Source organism: Erithacus rubecula (assembly GCF_903797595.1).
Source record: "Erithacus rubecula genome assembly, chromosome: 9".
NCBI lineage: Eukaryota > Metazoa > Chordata > Aves > Passeriformes > Muscicapidae > Erithacus > Erithacus rubecula.
The window spans coordinates 8,654,421-8,673,774 of record NC_136660.1 but is presented as its reverse complement, the minus strand read 5'-3'; the positions used below and the strand labels follow the sequence as shown (position 1 = coordinate 8,673,774).

The following is a 19,354-nucleotide window of genomic DNA, read 5'->3' as shown; positions in this document are numbered from 1 at the left end:
ATAACTACAATTGCATTTATATGGTTTAAAGGCCTCACACTGCTTCCCTTCTACCATTATAAGGATATGAAATTTAAGGGAAATGGAAAAAAGCTCAATCAAAAATGGCATCACATTAGCTCTAAGAAAGACATGCAAGTAGTGTCAGCAAGTATTGGTTATCTTTATACCAATTGATTAGTTATTTATATGTAAATTATGCATAATTGTTGCTTAACTTGTCCTTGCCCATGGAACTAGATGATCTCTAAGATCCCTCCCAGCCCAATCCATTCTGTGATTCCACTATTTCCAAGGCAGGAATGAAAGCAAGCTCTTAAGAAAGATTTAGATGGGTTCTAAGATATAGGCTGGTGAAACATGAATAGATGTGCTCTGTCTGGCCAGAGTAGTCATCAAAGCTTCCATTTAATTTCATTTTCTGACTGATGAAGACATTTCAATCTTCAGCTGAGAGAAACTCTAAAATCAAGTCTTTGCTCTAGCTCAGGAGAAATAATAGGTTTTGCATGACAGTGTTGAATCAAACTCGAATATGCACAGCTATTGTTGCTTAGAAAGCAAGGAACTTTACCTGAGCACAAAGGGCTTCTTGAAACTAAAGTTACCATTGGTACTTCCACTCATCAGCAGTTAATTTTATTTCTTCTGTTTTATAATTCCATACTGGGATTACTTCCCCTGTGTAATTCCCATGGCTGGAAACAGACATGTTCACATCCTAAAACTGAATTTTCTTCTGATGTTTTGTTCTGTAGCTATTTCTTTTTGCATTGGTTTCAGTGATGTGAAGCCAACCATACTGCTATTAAGTACTACCTGTGCCAAGCACTTAACTGTTCTGTGATTCACTTGAGAAAGACCATTATACTTCTTGGTGTGAAGCCTTCAAACTCGTGCCCTTTGTCAACTTCAAACATCATCTTTGGGTGATTCCCAACTTTTTTTAATATAAAGATAAGACACACATTGTTAATTACAATCTCAAATGTGTTGCTGATTTAATCTGTATTTCAGATTATTTCTGAAGACTATGTTCAAATGATTCTTAAAATATACTGCTTTTTCCTCTGTTAGTTGTCAAAGTGTTATGAAAGCAGTGAAAAGGCTTGGAAGTGAGGCAGTACAGCAGCATTCTGTCCTTCTAGTGATAAAAGATTCCTGTGATCCTGTGTTTTCACCAAGAAAAAAATTTAAAAAGTCTATCATTCTCACCCAGTGTCTTTAGACAAATATTTTCATTTCAGGATGGCAAAAGCAACACGAACCAACAAAGTGAAACACCTCTGTTCCAAGAGGAACTTGTGGTGACATATCCTACACCCAAAACTTAGCTGTTTCCTAGCTAGTTGTCCATGGAAGATAAGGAAGAGGCTATTCCTTTAAACACAATGTGTTTTTTCTCTGCCAAGTCAATCCCTTAAGAAACTGAAAACCTCACATCAGAGAGCATAATACAAAATCCAAACAAATTAGGTTAAAAGAAGAGAACTTTGCAGATATACCTAGACTGAGATGAGATAGCAGATGAAATAGTGGAAGCTGCTAATGACATGTTCTTGGGCCCATGGAAAGACTTAGGCTGGGAAAGAGAGCTGGGGGCTGCAAGAACTCTGCAGAAGACACATAAAAGCATGAAAGCATGAAAAAATGATTTAACAGGGACACAAATCATGACATAAGAACCAAACTCTGGCAGGATTCAGATACAGGAAGACTGCTCTATAGTTACCAGGAACAGGTTTTCTGTAGTACACATCTTACATTCTGTAGCACAGACTTACAGAATAGCACATTCCTACAGAACACAAGACAAAATGCACACATTATGGAAAAATTTTAAAACCAGACTCTATCAATAGCTAAGAAAGACAATATTACAGGACAGGACTTATGTCAATAATACATGCTTTTATCTGAAAGATGTGAAGATGTTTGAGTGTAAATACAAGACAAAAAATTTACTATGCAAGCAGTCCCAGACAGAAGATTGTCCTATCAAAATCAGAAGTAATTGGAATGATCAGTTTAGTAGATGCATTTTTTTTGTCTGAAGCTGATACCAGGTAATGCATTTTCTTCATGCTACAGTTTCAACTGATAAAAATTACCTTACAGTTTATATTACTGGAACTGTGTTTTTCCCTGGATTTTAAAAGCATGTTAAAATAGGCATATTTTCAGAATATTCATGTAGCAAACCCCAAAGATAAAAGAATATTATGTACCAAAAGAAATCACTCTCACTATCTCCAAAATTACTGTAATGTGACAGCTGTATAAATCCCACACATTTCCTCACAAGCTGTCTGACAGTATTTAAAATACAACTGTAACTCCCACTGTGCTACAAGTGTTAGGAATGCATCTCCTGAAACTTACTTCAGCTTGAAGGCTAATTCTCATTAGGAAAAAAAATATTATATAAATCTAGCAGTAATGAATTGATTCAACTTACAGAGCAAGCCAATCATCAAGTGTCCACCATATTTTACTGATATCTGCTGTGACACAATAAGCTCAATCATGTGAGTAAATGACATTTTCTGATTTTCCATTTCTTGTCTTACTGCAGAAGCACTACTAAAAGAAGCTTCATTCACTGCAACTACTATGAGGAGCTGTTTTGGTTTCATAATAAGTGGTGTAAAAACATCTCTAATTTTAAACCCCGATTTGCTTTCTGAAAATGAAGTTATTTCTAGGGTGGTCTTATTTTGCAAATTCTATGCAAACATAAACAACGTATTGCAAAATTAAAACAAAACAAAACAAACAAACACCGCCCCCCAAAACCAAACCCAACTCCCCCTCAAATATATAAAAGCATATAAACTAGGTTGCAGCTTTTCATACAACATTCTTAAGCTAAGAATGTGTATGCAGCATTTCCAAAGCCAGAGGGGTATAAAGCAAAGGAGCATTACCTTTGGGAGGAGGAGGAGAAAGACTCTTGCACTACTGAGGTGGTGGCTGGTGCTGTCATCGGGCTGGCTGTGTTTGGAGCAGCAGTAGCAGGCTGAGGTGCTGAAGCATGTGGTGCAGGAGCAGCAGAACTGGGAGCCACTGGGGCATGCTCAACAGGGGTACTAATTAGAGTTAAATTAAATAAAACAAGAAGCATCTTAAGAAGGCGCGCACTTACACGGAGAGCATAAAACCTACTATGTTTGAACCTGCAGCTGCAAACATAGTAGCAGGCTGGGTTACTGAGGGAAAAGCACAATTATGCAAAGAAAAGGAATACATTTGTTTGGCCTTCTCCACTGTGCAGTTCAGACTGCAATGCAGTGTTGGTCCTGCTTCACTGAAATTTACCCCAGGTGTTAAAGAGCATCTTAATCCTGCTCCCACTGATGCCAGTGGTGTGAAATGTGTCACCAAGGACTGAAATGGCTGTGAAGAGCCTGTCACAGTCTTGTGAGCTCTTACAAATTCCATCAAGTAACCTGTTGAACTACTAATGTCTTCCATCACCTCCCTCAGATTTGAGAATTACTCATCTCTTACAGACAGACAAATGGAGCGAAGTTAGCAGCTTTTTTTTTTAAATCAGGACATCACTGTACATAGCTGTCTTGTCCACGAGCAGTGGCCTAGAAACAAAAGGGATATATGTCTACTTCTTTAGACCTATGTCATAAGTATATTGTCACAGCTCTGTGTTCTTACAAATTACTCCTATCACCTTTTGCACCCTACATCCTAGAGAGATAGAATTTGGTGATTCTCTTGCTCAAGGTACAAATGCCCAAAATGCTCTTTCCTGAGCACAGCAAGTATCGAAGAACAAAAGAAATCTTACAGTTACACAGCTGTTTTTTCAGCCAACCTGAGCCTTCCAACACTCTCTCTCTCAGCTTTTTTTCCTAAGCAGATTTACCATCCATTATGCAAATTATCTCATATTTTCTTTTGCTTCTCTCAGAAGCATTGCATTGGCAAGTTGTACTCCTCAGGACCTAGAATGAGTACTTGGTACTTCTGTATTTGAGATACCCCTTGTTCTCCAAGGGACTGTCCTGTTTCCCCTGCCCTTCATCTCCTCTTCTAGAGTTCAATAGTCTGCATGATGGTGTCTTAATTCAGCTGAATATTTTGTTTGCTTAGCTGAAACAGAAGCTGGTTGTTATACCCACAAACCTCAAAGCTGAATGCAGCTCACAACAAAAGCAGAAAATCAGTATTTTCCCCCTTATGGAGATTCTACAATCTACAATTATGTACTTAATAAGTAAGTTCCTGAAAATAATCATTCAGTTTGCAATTCTGGCTTTCAAATCCTTACACCAGGTTTTGCAACAGTTTTGCAGAAGTTCTTCCATGATACTATGCATTTGAGAGTCAGATGACTTCTTCCATCCTGATGCATTTCATGATGTAAATTCTTCCAATTAACTAGTAGACTATCAATTTCATAGCCTATGTAGCAGAATAGTTGTGTATTATCCATCACAGCTAATCTGGTACTGAATTTCAATACTGTGAAATTTTCCCTGTGCCACAGAGGGTACCAGAACTACTCCACTAAAAGCTGTGGAGTCACAGTTTCCATCTTACATACTTACATATCTTTGATTTGGCAAACAGGAAAGAATGGGAATTATGCTGCACATAAAAACAGAACTTAATGTATGTGTTAAAACAAACACAAAATAGGATTTCACATCTTTAATCTATTTGCAGTGATGTGAAAGGGAATTTGCTACAGATTTTAAAAGATTCATAACCTCATACCTTGAAGAGAACAGTGAACTTACTTAATTAATTGTAACTTAATTGTAACAATCTCCAAAATAATCAAAATATATATTCAGTGATAAATATTGAAAAGAAAGTAAAAAAACCCCAATCTGTATGTGTGGACACAAACCTGTGTGCAGAGAGATTGAACAGAACGAACCCATGTAAATAAAATAAATGCAAATATACTAGAATGCCTTTTAAAGTTTAAAAGAAATACAAACAAATTTTATCTTGCATAATGTTTCTAATATTTCTTTTTATGTGATTAAAATATTAGAGGCTTGCTTACCTTCCTTCATGGAATATTAATTGTCAGAACAAGGAATTGGAATAAATATAAGAGAAGTGGATATAACCATAAAAATCAGAGTGGTTTGGTTACATAAATTATATGCAGTTGATAACATTTTCAAAAATGTTTATAGAAAGAGCTCAAGACTAACTTGACTGGTTTAAATTTAGTGAATGTAATTTTACATTATTTTATTTATATTGTCAAATACAATAGCTGAATTGTTTTATTTCCTCTTGTTTTCTAGTTTTTAAGTCTGATTTTTTATTTTAGATCTTCAAGTGCAGAAGAATTTTAAGAAATGATAAATGTGAGTGCTGCTTTATAAAATGGATCATGTATGGCAACAGGTTAATTATGACATGTTTCAGAGGGTTTTTTTATTTGGTTGGTTGGTTTTAAAATACAATAGTTTTGTAGACTTTAAATCTTTACTGTACTTTCTATTTTAATAGAAATTGAAAAAATCAAACATCTTCATATTTGTGATAACAAACATAAAGTAAGTTAGGTGGATGAAAACAAACACACATCTCTTCTCAGCTGTTTCTCACTCATGAAAAGGAACACAGATGAGTAGAGGTTAAGAGGATAACAATGGTTAACAACCATGAGAACACAGCAACAAATGCAGTCTAACTTTAAAATATAAGTGTAGATTATACTTTTTTCTCTTGGTAAAGTCCTAAGTTCTGAGACTTTCTATTCAAATAACAAGGAGTGGATGATTAAAACAGCACTTAGCGTCCTTTATGTAATGCATGAAGGTTTTTGTGTTTCTAATCCTTCAACAGATGACTTGCAAAGAATTAAAAATATAGAGAACAAAAACTAAAAGGGGTGTGAAAAAAAAATCTGTTATTGCATCATTTGTAGGAAAAAAGTGCTGGAGAAAGTATTTAGAGAAAGCTGTAATGTGGAAGGATTTTAGATTTGAATATGGGAATGTTTGTGGAATCCACTGAAAATACAGAAATATCAGCTGCTGTTTCTCTGCTGCAGATGCTTAATGACTTGTCTCTGTATTGTAGGTGTGATCCTGCAAGAGCCACTGAAAATGTTAACACCCACATGAACCAGAAGTTGCTGGAATTGGAAGAACTTGAACGTCTGCCTTTGAGGCAATGGGCATTTCCACCTGAAGGAGTTAGAGGTTGTTATTACCAAACCATGGCAAAGCTCCAAACCGGGTCAGTTACGCAGTTACACAGCACAGTGTACCTTTGGTTACTGGATGAAGCAAGAGGGGCTTTCTGGCCAAAACTGGCCTCCCTCTGGCTTGTACCCGCTCCAAGCCTCACAGACCCCTTGGAGGCCACTGGCTGAGCATTGGCAGTGTTGGCATCCCTGGTGGATGACTTAGGAGGATGCCAAATACTGGAGGTCACATACTGGGGCGCATGCGCGGTACCTGCAGGCCTGGGTGACAGAGATTACAGGGTGGTGGTGAATGAGGCATTTCCAGGGTAATAGCAGGGGTTTGAGGAAGAGACAGAATTCCAGCCATAGATGGAGCTGGAGATCATAATGACAATGCAGATGAGGTAATGACTAATCTTGATAGTTCCTTGGTTAATTACTGTTTAAGACCAGGAAAGGTTTGGTAAATTAAAAAAGGTACCTTGTGTTAAATGTGGGAATCATATTGCTGTGAATATCAAAATAAGCAGAGGTGTGATGGTAATGGAGGTGGAGAAAGGCTGTAGTATGACAAATCACACAAGATTAAGGTAACATAGGAGGACAATAATGCCAGTCATATATCAGAAATTGTTCCTGGCAAAATAAAATTATAGTTAAAAGTAAAGGAGACTTCAGTGAAGCAGCTGCATAGTCCTGCAGATTGTTTTACACAAATGAAACTGATGGTGAAATTCTAGCATGTGTTGCTTGTTCTTTACAATTTAATTTATATTCAGGAATCAAGGAGGATATTTCCTTCTTTTTTAAATCAAGAATTTAAAAATAAATAAAAAAAATCCCAACTTTTCAAGTACCAGTTGCCATTGCTTGTGTCATTATTAACAAATAATGCTTGCACTCAGATATTAACTCCATGCAACCTTTGTTCAAACATAAGCAGTCTTAAAAAAAAAAAAACCAAAAATAAAAAGTGGTTGCATATCACTGAGGCAGGAATCAACAACAAAGAGAAAAGCAGCAGTATAAAATTACATTCATGACTAAATAGTTAAGAGGCCTTTCTTCGCTGCATGAAACAACTGGTCAGATTCACTCAAGAAATACCTGTATATCAGTACTTGGGAGTTTAATAAATGAAATACCAAAAAACAATACATTTCTATACTTTGCTGCAAAATGTTCTGAGGTCCTTTGGGAGAAAACTTGACATGAAAGAACTTGCAGAGGAACTGCTTTGAACCCCATAATCCATTGAATATCAATCAAGATCTGACACAAATTTTCTTAAAAAGATAATCTAATTTAGAATTTAAAAATGTCTTGAACTGTCTAGACAATGTTTAAAATGGAAATTGTTCTTAAAACTCCATCACAACTGACAGTAGTCCATTTCAAGAATATTTGATTTTAAAACTTCTTATTTTTCAGGTTTATAAGTTCTGAGAAACACAATCCCCACCTGTTCCACATCACAGTGCGTAAGAATGCCTAATGAAACCCATTTAACTGAAGCCTCTATTTTCATGATCTGCTCAAACAGTGTACAAATTTCATGTTTTTGAGGTAAGAGCAATATGGAGAAAGTGGAGATACACTCTTTAACAGGAAGTAAATAAAACACAGCAAACATTACCTGTTTTCTGATGCTGCTGCAACATTTTCCTTGTCTCTGTGAAAGGAGGGGATACAGTATGAAACAAAGGCAATTGCCAATGGTGGCAAAAAATCCCCCACCCCAAAAAATGAGGGAAAATGAACATAGGTTGAGAAGAAATGTTTGGTTGCAAAAAGCATCCTAGAGTGGTTGCTCATAAATATAGCTGTGAGAAACCTCTTCAGCTTCCAGGTGAAACCACCAGATATACAATTCCCTGTAGCTTATCAGTTGCAAACAACTTTGTTTCAATAACAAAATAAAAGGAAAATTAACAGTTACAGATGAGAGATTGTATGCATGTATACAGTTTCAGGAATAGTTTTGATTTAATAAGTTTCCTGTTAAAAAATAATTCAATAATATTCCAGCAGAACATATACTTAGATGCCAAATCCAAGCAGTAAAAATAATCAGAGTTGGGCAGTCCTCATGGACCTGATATTTTGAAGTGATAAGCAGTTAAATGGTTAACAAAGACTTACACAAAAAAAGGATTTCTTATGCCTGCCATCACTTAAAAATTCTCTGCCCCGTCCAAATACTAGTTTTCTCTACCTAAATTGGATTAGAAACAATTCCTTCAACTGGAAATCATTCCTTTGTTGAGCTGAGAATTAAGTCAGCCTCAGTTCACTGACAGAGAACTGAGCTGTTATTCTGTAAACACATACACACTTAAAAATAACCGATCAGTTTAAATGTGAGCAATTGTTTATCTGTAATAAATTAATACACAAGTATTTTTTATAAAGAATAGAATACATTAGCCTTAAACACCTAAGTTTGAAATTCAGTTAGTTAAGTAATTGGGATAATCTCACTATTTAGCAATTTAATGGGTGATTGCATCTCTTCCTATTTAAGGAATTGTGCTGAAATTTCAACAGTTTTAAAGCTGAAATATGCCAAGTGAGAACACTTTTCTTTAGTGGGATGTAAAATTACAAATGTCCTCATTTACTCAACTGAACCTTCTTTCTGAAGCATCCTTTGAAAACAGAAAAGGAATACATGCACTTCTTTATATGGATTTACTGGGCTCCAATCATTAACTTACATTACGTTTGCAAGGCTATTCTTAATATTTTTCACATTATTATCAGCATTGTGTTTAAGTACTTATACATTTACATATATATGCATAGTTACATATTTTTTCCTTAGTTCAGTTCCAATAAAGTTATAAAAATCAATCCAGTTAAGATCAGCAAAGGCTTGGGCATAGCTGATCTCTATGAATTTTTAAAACCTCTAACTAAAATGTAGCCCTAAAATATATGAATTGAAGCCACATTTTGAAACCCAGAATTTGACCTGAAATGCCCCTCAGATGTGTCTGTCTGACTAAGATGCTCCTGTGGTCTGAAGAGCCTGCCTTGAACAGAAATCCCCCAAGGAGGTCGATGGCTCACCACTCTGAAGCAATGAGAAACCAAACACTGTTTTTACAGTAACCAAGTGTGAGTTCACTGCAATGAAACAAGGTGCAGGAGGATGGATTAGGGACTGTGCAGGTGAGGCAACTGTTAATTTACCAAGCCATAATCATGCAACAATGTTAAAGAACGCAGTCAGAGCCTGGAAACAAAATACAACATTATTTATCTGAAATGTTGCCAAACGCTCTATGAGAAATTATAGCCAAGACCAAAAGGCAGGCAGTTGGGGTCAGGCTGCAGCAGTGCTAAGCCTCTGTTGGTACAATTAATCTGATCCTAACTTTTCTGCTCCAATAGCTGTGGCTACACTGAACAAGGCAAAACAAGGTCACTTTGAGGTCAGGATTTCACATTTTCTCACATTTTTCCCCAAGTGTACAATATTAGATAACATTGAGTGACGATGGCAGGCGAGTTGTGAAGGTTAAAAACAGAGACAAAAGTATAGTAAAAAAAATTCCACAGAATAAAACAAAGGAAAAGGCAGACAGTAAAGGAAAATGACTTCAAAGGCACATAACACTTCTTCATGGTTTGCTTCCAGGAACTATTTCTCTTTCCAGTCAATAGAGTAATTCCCATTTGGCTACCAAGAAAGGCTCAGATCAGATGTGCCTCTGACTGGCAATACTTGCATTTAAGGAACAGACTATTGGATTTCTGGCCTTTACAATCAAAACATTTTTGCTATCTAAATGCAGAAATAACTTTACTTTGAGCCAAATACATCCCTCAGGCAGGCTCAGTAAAGTCAATACCTTCACAACATGAAAGAATTTGGCTCAGAATATTATGAGCTGTTTGTATCTCTGTCTACACAGGCTGCTGCAATAACTGGCAGTAGTGGATAATAGTTTTTGAACTATCTGGAAGAGATTTTTAAATTACTGTGGAGGTTTTTTTGTCTGCAGTTGTTTTAGTCCACTGACAATGGCTTTTGATAGAAGGGCCTCAGTCAATGACTGTTCTGAGATAACAGTGCAACTCCTACAGATTTCATTAAATGTTGGACCTGTATTTTGAACAGGACTTATTTATGCAATATACTGTCTTCCCAATTGCACAGTATATTATACAGTGGAAATTAAGAAATGTTTTCTTCTCATAAAATATGCTACATGATACGGTGCTAAAGGCAGAGTGAAATTATAGAAATAGAGTCTTCCCTCCCACACACCAACAAGAATTACAATAGTTTGAGTAACAGAAGGCAAATTCACTTGCAAGCCAACTTGTGTGTGCTATTGCATCCTAAAAATAGCCTGCAGAATCTTCAGAGAGTTCTCATAAGTGAGTATGGTAAATCTGAACTGTATGTACTGGACATTGGAACACTTTCCCATTCTACTTTATTTTTGGGAACCAATTCAGAAGATTCCCAAACTTGTACATGTGGCAGGCAAGCTGAAACATGGATGTGGGGCACCTTCCTTCCACCTTCTTCTCAGATAGTAACAGATCCAGACTCTCTGTCTTGAAAAGCTCTGCTCTATTCCACTAAAATGTGGAGACAGAATCATATGATGTGTAATGAAGGTGACATAAGAGACAGGAAGGTGTCCCAAGGGACCACATGGTCCTTCAACTCTTTCAGTACTGAAGCAAAAAATGAAAATTCTAATAGAGTTTTCCCTATACTCTCATGGAGTAAGATTAGCTTTTTAATTTTACAAATGAGAGACTAAAAATAGATTTGTTCATGGTCTAAAAGAAAGTCCACAGCAGTGTAAAGAACTGAAACAACCTCTCCCAAACTCCAGCTGAGTATTTAAAATACCCGGCTTACCCTCTTTGATGCGGTACAATAAATTTTAAAATAAATATATACGTTCAGTTTATCAGTATTTTACCGTATTGAGAATCAAGTAGTCTTCCACCTAGTCTGAAAGATATACAATAGTCTTTTTTCTAAGGGGAAATAGACCTACAGATGATTAGGGTCTATATTTATTGAAATTAGAAATTCTGTTTTTCTAGTAGTATAGTGTGGATTTGCAGGACTAATCAGATTTATAATAACTTTCATCCCAGCATGTACTTATATATGTATAAGCATATGCCCAACAAACAAAATTCCTTTCAAGAAGTAGAACTCACAAAGTAATTTAAAGAAATTCTTATAGTGTGCCTGGGAGTAAAAGTTGTGTGAAAGCTATTTTGTAATTGCCTTCCAAACATTTTTTGTTTTGGAGGCATGAGACACTGACACTGCTGAAAACTGGACACTGAGCTAGATTAGCTGCTGCTCTGATCCAGTGAGGCTATTTCTACCTTTCTGTACTTGCAGCTGAGAATTTTTCCATGGTCAGATGACTGTTGAGGTTATTTGCCTTTTTCCCCCCCACACTATATTCTGTTATTTTAATGAAGACATCAGAAGACAAACAAAGAAATGACAGGCAGTTAATTGTAGAGGACAAAAGATGACTATCATGCTGGTTTAGTTAACACTTCTCACAAAAAGGGGTAGAAGAGCTAGTCTCTCTTTTTCAGCCACTGTAGTTAAGAATATGAGCAGCCCACGCCAAAACAATTGCAATATATCCTACTATGTCTACTTTCCAAAACAGGGAAATACTTTTCTCACAGGGGTATCCAGGTTTGTGCAGACAGTGCCACAGAATAGGAAAAGCATTATCATAGATTCAGTTGAAAACAACCAGCAGCTCATTCTCAACACGTAGAATGGACTCAATAAAAGCAGCTCACTAAATCCAAGCCAATCCCTCCTATGAATGCATTTTAGTGGCATTTACAGAGTTGCTGTTAAATTTAACAGTCACAGAATAAATACAGCTGGACATACAGCAGCATCAGTATTGGGGAAAGATAAGGTAACTCTTGCCCAAGGTTTGCATGTGATATTTGACATATGAACTCCAATTTCAATTTATCAAATCCATCACTTTAATAAGAACAGAGACTGTAAAATTCTGAGCATGTGTAGCAATTGGAGCTGGGATTTAATTCAGATAATTGTTCCCTATCTTGGCCTTAAACTGTGGCAATTCAATTTTAATTGAAAGTTCCCCTGTAGCTTTCTATAGCCCCACTGTAAGTGCAGGGATCTGCCACCAGGCACCTGAGCACAGGATCCAAACTCTTAGTCTGTATTCATGACCACTACAGACAAAGCATATGCACAAGTTTGGGTTTTGTATGCCAGGAAATTGTTTCTCTCACACTGAAGTGTTCTTTCTCATTGTGACTTCACTTTTCTCCAGGGAAGCTGAGGAAAGAACATGAACTCAGAGGTTTGACTTTCACGGGGTAGTTTTTTAGACCTACTTTTTAATTTGTGCACATTGATGATAAGAAAATTCATACTTCTTCTACTTGGCATTAAGCTAAGTTTGAAGCTGCCCCTGAAACCCAGCAATGTGTCTGTGCTGTTCTGTTCCTGAATCAAATAACTAAGTGGTATGAATTAGAACTGTTGTCATTCCTTCAGAATGTGAATTAAATTTTATTTCATAAGCTCTCTTAAGAATTTTCTTACCTTCCTTCTCTCTCATTTGTAATCATATAACATTCTGGGTCAGCTATAACAAAAGCTTATATGAAATGAACTATTAGGAAGTTATTAGTATTTAGGGTAATTTGCTGACATTAATGCAATTTAGAAGCAGAATAAAAGGAAGCAGTGCCAGTGCTGTGCTCCAGCTCACCCTAAGCAAAGCTGTGAGCCAGGCTGATGATCCACAGACCCCAGCTGATTGCCTCTGAGTTACAATACTCATTGGAAAACCTGCTGCATGTTAGAACTGCTCCTCCCTTGTTGGGCTAGTAGTCAGAGAGAAAGGCAGCACTGGTATCTTGGCTAGCCACCCTGCATCAGCTGAAGGATGCACGTGAAAATTTCAAAGGTTGCACAGTAGAAATGAAAGTTAATGTTCATTTCTGATCATGCAAAAGTTACATGGTGGACAAAAATGTCCAGGAGACTGATGTAATAAAGATAAATGCTACATATAGGTCAGTTCACCCACACCCAAAATTTAATTTCTGCTTAACAGGCCCTGTTAGCTTTATGCATTAGTTTTCTATTACTGTTTTGAGAAAAGGCTATTTGGAGGCTTCACTCTTTCAATTTTAAGTGGGTACATTCAAGTGGATACATGGTATCTTACACTATCTTGAACAATTTATTCTACAGGAAACTGTCTTGTAAACAAAGGATTTAAGATGTCTAAATAATTTTTGCCATAGAACTTCCAGGGAGTATTTTGAGGAAGAAAGACTTTAATATTTGATCAATTTTCTCTTCTGATTTCACTCAGGATTCCATGGAGACAATTGAGTTATTCACTGTTCCTACGTTTTTGTCACTCTTGAGGTGTTAAAAGGTAAGTGGCGATTAGAAGATATAAATGGATGTGCTTATTATTTTTTATTATGTTCCTTAAGTGGGAAATCTACCTTGAGAAGTCTGATTTATTTCACAGACTGTTGTGGAAAGATAGGGCATGTCTTTCAATAGTAGCAATTCAGGTAATTGAGCAGCAGATAGGAGGTTTTGGCAACTAGGCAGGTCAGCAATGTTAATCATTGGAAATTTTGGCCAACCAAGGAAGGAAGTCAGGGTGCCTTAGCTTGTCTTGGTGGTGTCAGATGCCTTTGATTTCCAGCCACAGAGCAAGGATGTTGTTGTGCTTGAGAACAAGTTTTAGTCAATTAGTTTTCATGTATCCTGCAGAAGGCTGTTGACTAAAGGCAAACTGATTAAAGAAAATTATCTGGTAATACCATGCACATACCAAAATTCTGGCTTTTTAACTTGGCAAACTCAAATTTGAGTAAGGAAACCAAATAAGTTTCTGATACATATAATTGTAATCCCAGTCCACTGAAGCTCATGGTAGACACAGCTGAAGAAGTCACAAAATCAACTTAGCTCCTGCGGGAACCAGAGTGCACAAGTGAAAAATTGGTGTCACTTCTTCTGTCCCTGAGGGAAGGCCTTCAGAGAGCTCTGTAATGGGCAAGAGTTGGACTTTTCAAAACTGATAAAGTAGTCTCAAAATACTTGTTCCTTGCTATAGAAGATATACTCCTCCCAGTTGTGCACAATGAGAGAGAAACTGCAATGAAGTGACCTCTGTATTACTTAGCAGAAACATACAGTCCTTCCTGTGCAGGCAGGCATGAGGAGAGGGAGGCAAGGGAAGGAGCCTAGAACCTTTCTCCTTTTGTTGTTTGGTCATGCATGAAAGGAAGAGAGGCCAAGGGTGACACACCCACTCTCCTAAGCCACACTGCAGCCAGTCCCAATCAGCACACACTGCATGCAGTCAGTGCCTCTGCTGCAAACTGAGCACTGCAGGAGGCCAGGGGGGCTGTTTGAGCAGAAGGAAGGGCAGCAGGAAACAGGTTAGTTTAGATCAGAAAGCCTTGTACCACAGCAGAAAAGGAGCATGTTCCTGTGCCATAACCAGACAAGCAGATTTACCTGGGAGGCCTTTTGTTTTGATTTCCTAATGGCATCAGCTTTGCTGTGTCTTCATTAAATGTTATGGCACTATGCTTCACTGGAAATATTGGGAAGGGCAGGGGGTGCATACAAACTATCCATATCCTGTGTTTTACTTTATTTTTGGCAAGGAGGTTATTAGAAATCAGTATTGTCACCAACCATTGTCCTCTGCTCAGCAGAGCAGTCACAGGTCAAAATATATTCAGCATGGGACAGATACACCTGCCTACCATCAGTGCTGTTTTAAAGAATTGCATGACTCATCGAGTCGTCCATCAGGAACCTATTTTAAGCCTCACTGCCATTAATTATGACTGTTTTGCTGTGTGGAACAGGAGATTTCTGCAAGTGCTCAGAAACACTGCAAGATGGGCATGGTCACTCAGAAGCCACACACAGTGAGATAAGCCTGAACATACTAAAATATAATAGGCCAGGCTTGCCCTTTTGCTAGAACAAAGCTACTTTTTTTTTGTTTTCCCAAGCTTAATGCTTATATTATCAGGCCCACGTTTGTTACTGTCACTAGGAATGATATGTAGTAGAGTGAAAATCCAGGCAAATTTCTCTGCCCTACAGACAAGTCTGCTTCTTCCTCAGGAAGCAAAAACAATGTCCCTTCAGAGTTATACAAAAAAGATCCATAACATTCATTCTCTGGACTTGCAAATCATCATGACAACATAGAGGAAGAGTTGAGGAGTTTTTGAGGAGTAAGAGTTGAGGAATTACTAGTCTAAACATAAAAAAGAAATGACATAGAAATACTTGACTGACAGTTTTAACACAAAAAGTCTATCACTTGTGAGATTTTTTAAAAAGGACAGGACTAAGCAGTTGAAATAGGCTGTAGTAAAAATCTTGCTGTAAGGATTATAATGAAGGCACCTTTACAAAAGGTCTTTAACATTGCAAAAGTTATAAAAGCTACTGGATATTCATGACTTTTTCCTATTTTTTCCCCCTGTGACTGCATAAAGAACTGACATTCTACAAGCATGGAGAGTGTTAGATTCCATTTCGTATCTTACAGAAAAAAAGCATTAAAACTATTGCCTTATATGATTACATGGTTTATATGCACTGAATTTATATCATTAAAACCACTGAAGCAGAGCTAAGGGGAAGGGATTCCTTATTATATCTCCATTAATTTCATATCTGCTGAATCATTATTAAAAACACCCTTTCAAAATAATATTAAGTATAAACTTGAGATATAATCTAGACATTTTCATTCCAACACATGCACTAGGACTCTTGGAAACAAGTATTATCTGTATTATATTCATAAAACATTAAGGATACGCATTGGTTAGTACCATGAAGAGACTATATTATTACTTATTCATAAAAACATCTAATTTGGTTGAAAATTAGAACTGGAATATTGTTTTACTTAGGTACATTTTATGTTTATGAAAAAAATCTTAATTGCCTATTGATATTTTAAATTCTATCAGAATTTCCCATACATAAGTAAAATTCACCACTACTTTGGTTCACCAAAGGTTGCTCCTGGCAACAATCAGGAAAAATTAAAATGTTGCTCTTATTTCATGCAGTGATGCTGATTTTCTATAGGTACTAATAAGATGATGTGGTCAGAATCTGTTTCTGTTCCCATAAGGAAAATATAAATGCATGTTGAGAATTAAGTAGCATGTCCTGAAGTGCTCTGGTATTTAGCTAGAAAGGTGAAATGCATTTTAAAAGGAATTAGTCCTTATGCACTCTTAAATAATAACGAAGAATTAGTTTCTTTATATATGTATGATAATCCTTTAAACACTTCAGTATTTGGTTGATTAATGCAAAATTCTCCATGAACAGTAGCTTTTGCTTATTTCTATAACACAGAAAAAGAAAAGGGAGTTTGAATGAACTTGGTTCTTGTATGGACTGCTGAGACAGATTTGAAAGTAAAAAGTGTCCTAGTTTCAATCTGATCTCATGCACTAATCTCTTTGATTGGAATTACTGCTAACCTAATAACAATAAAGGCACCTAACACAACTGCTTTGTCAGGTTTATTCCAATTCACCTAAACTTAAAGGTCAATAACAATTACAGCTAAAAATGGAAAGCTTTTTGACCAAATTTTATATTTGGGAAGTAAAAGTTATCCTTCTTTCAATAATCAGTTGAAACAGTTATTGTTTTAAAACAGAATAAAATACTGTGTAAAACAGGCACATAATTATTTTAGTTTTAAAACCTTTTATTTCAGATAAAGCATGCTGCTATATACAGAAAAAAATGTGAGTCAAAGCAAGAGCAATACAGAATGGGCAACATATTCCTTAAAACTTACAAGATGCTTTTAAAAGCTCAGTGCACCAACAGTATGATATATTCTTCTCACTCCTAAATAACCTTTAGCAAAATGTCATTTCCTTGCATACCCTGAGCAATCTCAGCTATCTCTCTTTTATAGAACGATAAATTAAAGTTTCCAACACAAAACTTACAGCAATGGTTTCAGTAAATGACTTCTGCCAGTATAATATATTGAAATATAACTTCACATTGCTAATATCTTATTTCAAACAGCATCATTCAGCTATGCAAACTGTGTTATACATTTAGCAAAGCCTAGGCCAATGAGTTTTCCTTTTCAACTTTCTTTCTCTTACTTCATTATCTTTACATCAGTAAAACTCTGTGAAAATCTCATTCTTTTTCCTCCTAAAGAAATACCGTCAATAACTTCCCTCTCATTTTCTTCTAGAATTAAAGCCAAGAGACTACAATAGTGATGCTTTGCTGTATGCTGAAGTTTGAGATAGTAAATGACAAAAAGCTAAACTACTTTACCATGAAGAACATGACCTGGGTTGTATCATGATTTCACTTGAGGTGACAGTGAATGGCTAACAGCAGAAAGCTAGTGCCTAGCAGGACACCATTGCACGAGTGGCACGCTCGGCTCTAAGTCAGGCCAGCAGTTAATGTGTTACAGACTTTCTGTGTTTGCCCTCTGGCTGGGGCCTTTAGCTCTTAACGTTAAGGAGCTGCGCGGACAGGCCGTGATGCCAGTTGCGCAATTTGGCAAAGCGTGGGCTGTTACGTTCCGTTTCAAACCTCTCCCTGTGGCATGAGGAAAGAGAGAGACAGAGACGAGAGAGACACACGCACACAGAAGAAAGAAGGAGGAGAAAGAAAGGGATTAGGGACCATGGCTACCACTCCCTTGCCTTACAGCTAGGGCAGTGGCAATTTATTTGGATTTTTTCCTCAGCTTTCAAATCAGCGCAGTGAAGGCTGGGTGATGCGTTTTGGAGCATGTGTGAAAGGTCTTCCAGTGGTTTATTTCTGAGAAGTAACTTGATATAACTTCTTATTCTTTGACTTGTGCTTGTTATTACAGGGCTGCTTTTGCTAGAAATGCAGTGTAATCCCATTGTTTTCCTCCCAGCAGTTTCTCTTGGCTTTTCCCTGCCTCTAACACAAGTGAGGAGTCAGTGAAGGTTAACACATACAAATGCAAAATGAATGCAAATATTTTCCATTCTGTAACACCTAGGTCAACCCATATATAATCTGCAGTCCTGCCATCAAGGACCACCACCCCCAGGTTTCAGCAGTACTTTTCTATAGCTTCCTCAGAATTAGTGAGTATTAGTGTTGTCATTTGCAAAGATATTTCTGGTCATTTGTGTCACAAAGCAGAACAACAGGGGATTTTCAAAGCAGAGTCCTGTGAAGTATTGGCCACCTCCTGCCACCCATGATTGCAGACTGGGGGTGCTCAAGTCATGTTCAGCACCTCTCAGGATTTAATCTTTTCTAGATGCTCTATAGTTTAAGTTCAGTTTTTGTACATAAAAAGGAGAAAAAGGAGGATGTGAGATGATAGCACAGTCAAGGAGAAGTATATCAAACAGAATGAAAAATAAAATATTCTTTTTTATTTGCAAAATTTTTTGCAGTCATTGCAAACAAGGTCATTTTTTCCTCATTATTTACACTCAAAACACAAGACAATTAATTGTGTTAATGCAGGGGAACTTGGGAGTGAAACCAGACAAACAGAAAGGAGCAAACTGGGCTGGTTTTACTCCTCAGGCCAAGGAAAGCACAAAACAATAAACAGTAAATGCCAACAAATTCACTAATATTTCTAAACCTTTTGTGCTTAATAACACAGTGCCGTGCAAGTAACAGTCCTAAAGGAGACTTGATGTATGACTTCTCAAGCTATTTTTATGCTTTTAGGTAATTAAGAGATATAAAGTATTCCTAGCTGAAACTTCCTGATGGTATTTTTTTCCAGCTACGCCAGAATATACTAGCTCCAGTGGCTTTGACATGTAATTTAAGAACTCTCTTACTGCTTTCAAGATATTACCCCTCCATTCATGGAAAAAGTATCAGAAACATCTGTTTGGATTGAAATGGGTCTCATCTTTCCAGAAAATCTTCCACAACCATCACATCAGCAATGAAAGTTTTCATGGCAAAGTTATACTTTTATGTGTACCTTCAAAATAGCAGTAGCATGAGCAAAGGACAGTCATGCAACACACTCATTAATATTAACAGAAAGCAATATTCTGCCACCTGAAGAATCCCAAGTTTATGGGTTTAAAAAAAACATATCT

General features: G+C 36.9%; 1 protein-coding gene across 11 annotated transcripts in view; it reads right to left on the bottom strand.

The window, feature by feature from the left end:
• LDB3 (LIM domain binding 3) overlaps positions 1–19,354 on the bottom strand; it is a 109,388-nt gene that overhangs the window by 21,894 nt on the left and 68,140 nt on the right. For 6 of the 11 annotated variants that reach the window (XM_079312353.1, XM_079312356.1, XM_079312362.1 and 3 more), the window contains 3 exons: positions 7,815–7,850; positions 6,260–6,457; positions 2,928–3,089 (listed from right to left, as the gene is read on the bottom strand). In XM_079312353.1, the coding sequence (XP_079168479.1) occupies positions 2,928–3,089; positions 6,260–6,457; positions 7,815–7,850 (396 nt within the window). Of the gene's footprint in view, positions 1–2,927; positions 3,090–6,259; positions 6,458–7,814; positions 7,851–16,950; positions 17,841–19,354 lie in introns of those variants that run through there. The other 5 variants (XM_079312358.1, XM_079312360.1, XM_079312361.1 and 2 more) reach the window with 3 other exon arrangements.